A 2,622-nucleotide genomic window follows, 5' to 3' on the forward strand; every position below is an offset into this window, starting at 1 on the left:
GAAAAAATTATTTCTTTTAATTTATATTTTTATCTGTTCTATTATTATCACTTTTATTTATTATTAAAAGAAGATGGAGTAAAAGTGGATAGGAGATTGAACTAACGCGGAGACTATCTATTTTTGTAATGAAGTACGTTACGAAATAGAAAGTAGAAGAATAGTAAAAGTTTAACTGACATGGGGAAACACTATATATTTTCAATATATTTACTTTTACCGATAAAATTTAATATAATTTTAATACAGTATAATTTTTAATACGATCACGTAATACTATTCGTAAAAATAAAGTTTAATGGATTTACTCGATTTTATCTCTCTTTTTATTATTGTATGATATTATAAATGTAATATAATACGAATTAAAATAAAATGTTCCACTTTCTAGAAAGATGCAGGGTGCAAGAATCATAATTAGAGATAACTGCAGTGTTACTTTATGCATTCTAACGTACCTCGGGGTCAGGTAGTCCAGGTGAGCGCTGTTAACGTGAACCAGCATCTCCGTGGGCGAGATCTCACCCAGGTCACAGAACGGGCAATTGGCGGCGCCCTGGAGATGGTACTGCACCATATGTGATCGCATTTCCTCATCGTTGAAGCCCTCGAGGCCGCAAATCTCGCACGTGTAATTCATCTCCGGCGGTTTACTGGACGCCATTTTCAGGGTGTCCGAGGTAACGGCCTTCCGGATCCTTTACCACATAAAATTCAGTCGAACATCATTAAGGGAAGTGCGAGGATTTATGGCGCCGGTACTGCCGGTTGTAAATTTAACACCGATTAATCGCGCGCGCTATCCGCAACGCGAGTAACTGGAATTAATTCGACGTTTTCGGGATGAATAACGGAGGGATAGTAACGGCAAATAGGATAACGAATCGTTACGTAAATATCGTTTATTTACACCGAAAGTCCATTATATCGATAAAGATTTAAAAAATAATATTTTTAAAATAATTTTTTGCAGTAATACATGTACACAGTAATATAATTAATATAATAATTTATAAAAATAATTTGTACATAATAATATACATAATAGATGTACATATAAAATTTTTACAAAAACAATAATTTATAAAATACTTCCGTATAATTTATATATTCGTCAAATACACACAAACTATAAATAATTAACCTTTACAATATTAATATATGCATTGATATTAATTAAGAAATAGCTATATAATATGTATAATATTGAAACAATTAGAACTCTGTTACCATTTATCCTATCGTATCTGATTACTTTCCTTCATCCGTTTCTTGTAGATTTTATCTACTTAAAAAATTTATTTCCAAAAGAGCAAAAAAGAAGTTAGATTAAAAACACTTCCACGCGATCAAATGACAAGCAGAGAATAATGCAACCGAGGGTGAGGTCGCGAGTCGTGATTTTTAGATCCACTTACGATACGATGAATTAGCATGCGCCGACAGTTTACGATAGATAATTTGACGTGATGCGTGCGATTTCGATTAATATCCTCCGATAATCGATCTGATATCTAGTGATCGAATTCGTAACTTCTGGATAATTCGTTCGTATCTCCCGAAACTGATTCTACGGGAGATCGCCGTTAATTAGTTGATTGATTCGGTAAACAAAGAAACTTGACCGATCAAATCTTCTTTGGCGCATTTTAGATAGAATATCGAATATCGAAAATCAAATTTAATTTAATTGAGTGGAACCGTGAGACTCTGAACATGCACTATTTGACCCTATCGGTATAATCTAATTCCCGAAGCACCAGCAGCAGAAGCTCTCATTCCAACGGACTCCTTTTGATATTTTAAAATGGTTCACGGTGGTGATATACGAACACCTGGGAAATTCAACCGAAGCGGCATCGCTCGATTTTTCTCACGTTTCCTTTTTCCCTCGGGTGCGTGATCGAACGGAGGGACATCCTTTTCGACGACCGTGAAATAAAGTTCGACACGATACGCTAACAACATATAGCAGTTACATAGCGAATCGTATAATGAATTATTTCTAGAATGTTTCCTCTTTGCTGGTGTTCGCATCGAGATAATCGTTGCATCTATGGTGTTTTTCCGCAAGAGACACAGATAACATACTCTTGCTGGAAAGCACCCCTAATCTATACGGTGTCACTCGACTCCAATTAATCGCGCTCACTGCTGCAGTGCAATCGACTCGGAGTAATCGACGGTCGGGTTGGATCCGTTCCAGAACGCGTTTCTCCCGAGGTACTATCATCCGTATACACTTGAATCAAACGCTGCACCTAAGGGTTTCTCTCACCTCGGCGATTTCACCCCCGCAGCGGCACGGCTATCAGCCGTGTCTAATGCCGTATCGCGACGTCGGAGCGGTGAGTCAATCGATGGACTCTCGCCAGCCGAAAACCAGCAGGAGGTCCGTGGCAGTCCATAACTCGTTCCCCACGATAGATGGAAGGCCGATTCTCTCGCGATCAGCGGCAGCGGCGGCGGCGGCGGCGGCGGCGTCGTCGTCGGCAACGACGACGAGACGCATGTAACGTCGCCGCTGTCTCGCGGCACGGCAGCGGTGGTGGTGGAGGATGAAGGACGAGAGAAAGAGAGAGAGAGAGAGAGAGAGAGAGAGAGAGAGAGAGAGAGAGAGAG

General features: G+C 39.7%; 1 protein-coding gene across 2 annotated transcripts in view; it reads right to left on the reverse strand.

Moving 5' to 3' along the window:
* Positions 1-2,539, reverse strand: part of LOC108777342 (zinc finger with UFM1-specific peptidase domain protein) — an 8,200-nt gene extending 5,661 nt beyond the window's left edge. The window contains exons 1-2 of one of the 2 annotated variants that reach the window (XM_018544194.1): positions 2,279-2,539; positions 459-698 (exon numbers count right to left, since the gene is read on the reverse strand). In XM_018544194.1, coding sequence (XP_018399696.1) covers positions 459-664 — 206 coding nt within the window. In that variant the 5' untranslated portion in view covers positions 665-698; positions 2,279-2,539. The remainder of the gene's footprint in view (positions 1-458; positions 699-2,278) is intronic. The other variant, XM_018544195.1, reaches the window with a different exon arrangement.
* Between the last annotated feature and the right edge of the window lie 83 nt (positions 2,540-2,622).

This window comes from Cyphomyrmex costatus, unplaced genomic scaffold (assembly GCF_001594065.2).
Source record: "Cyphomyrmex costatus isolate MS0001 unplaced genomic scaffold, Ccosl1.0 scaffold43, whole genome shotgun sequence".
NCBI classification, from domain to species: domain Eukaryota; kingdom Metazoa; phylum Arthropoda; class Insecta; order Hymenoptera; family Formicidae; genus Cyphomyrmex; species Cyphomyrmex costatus.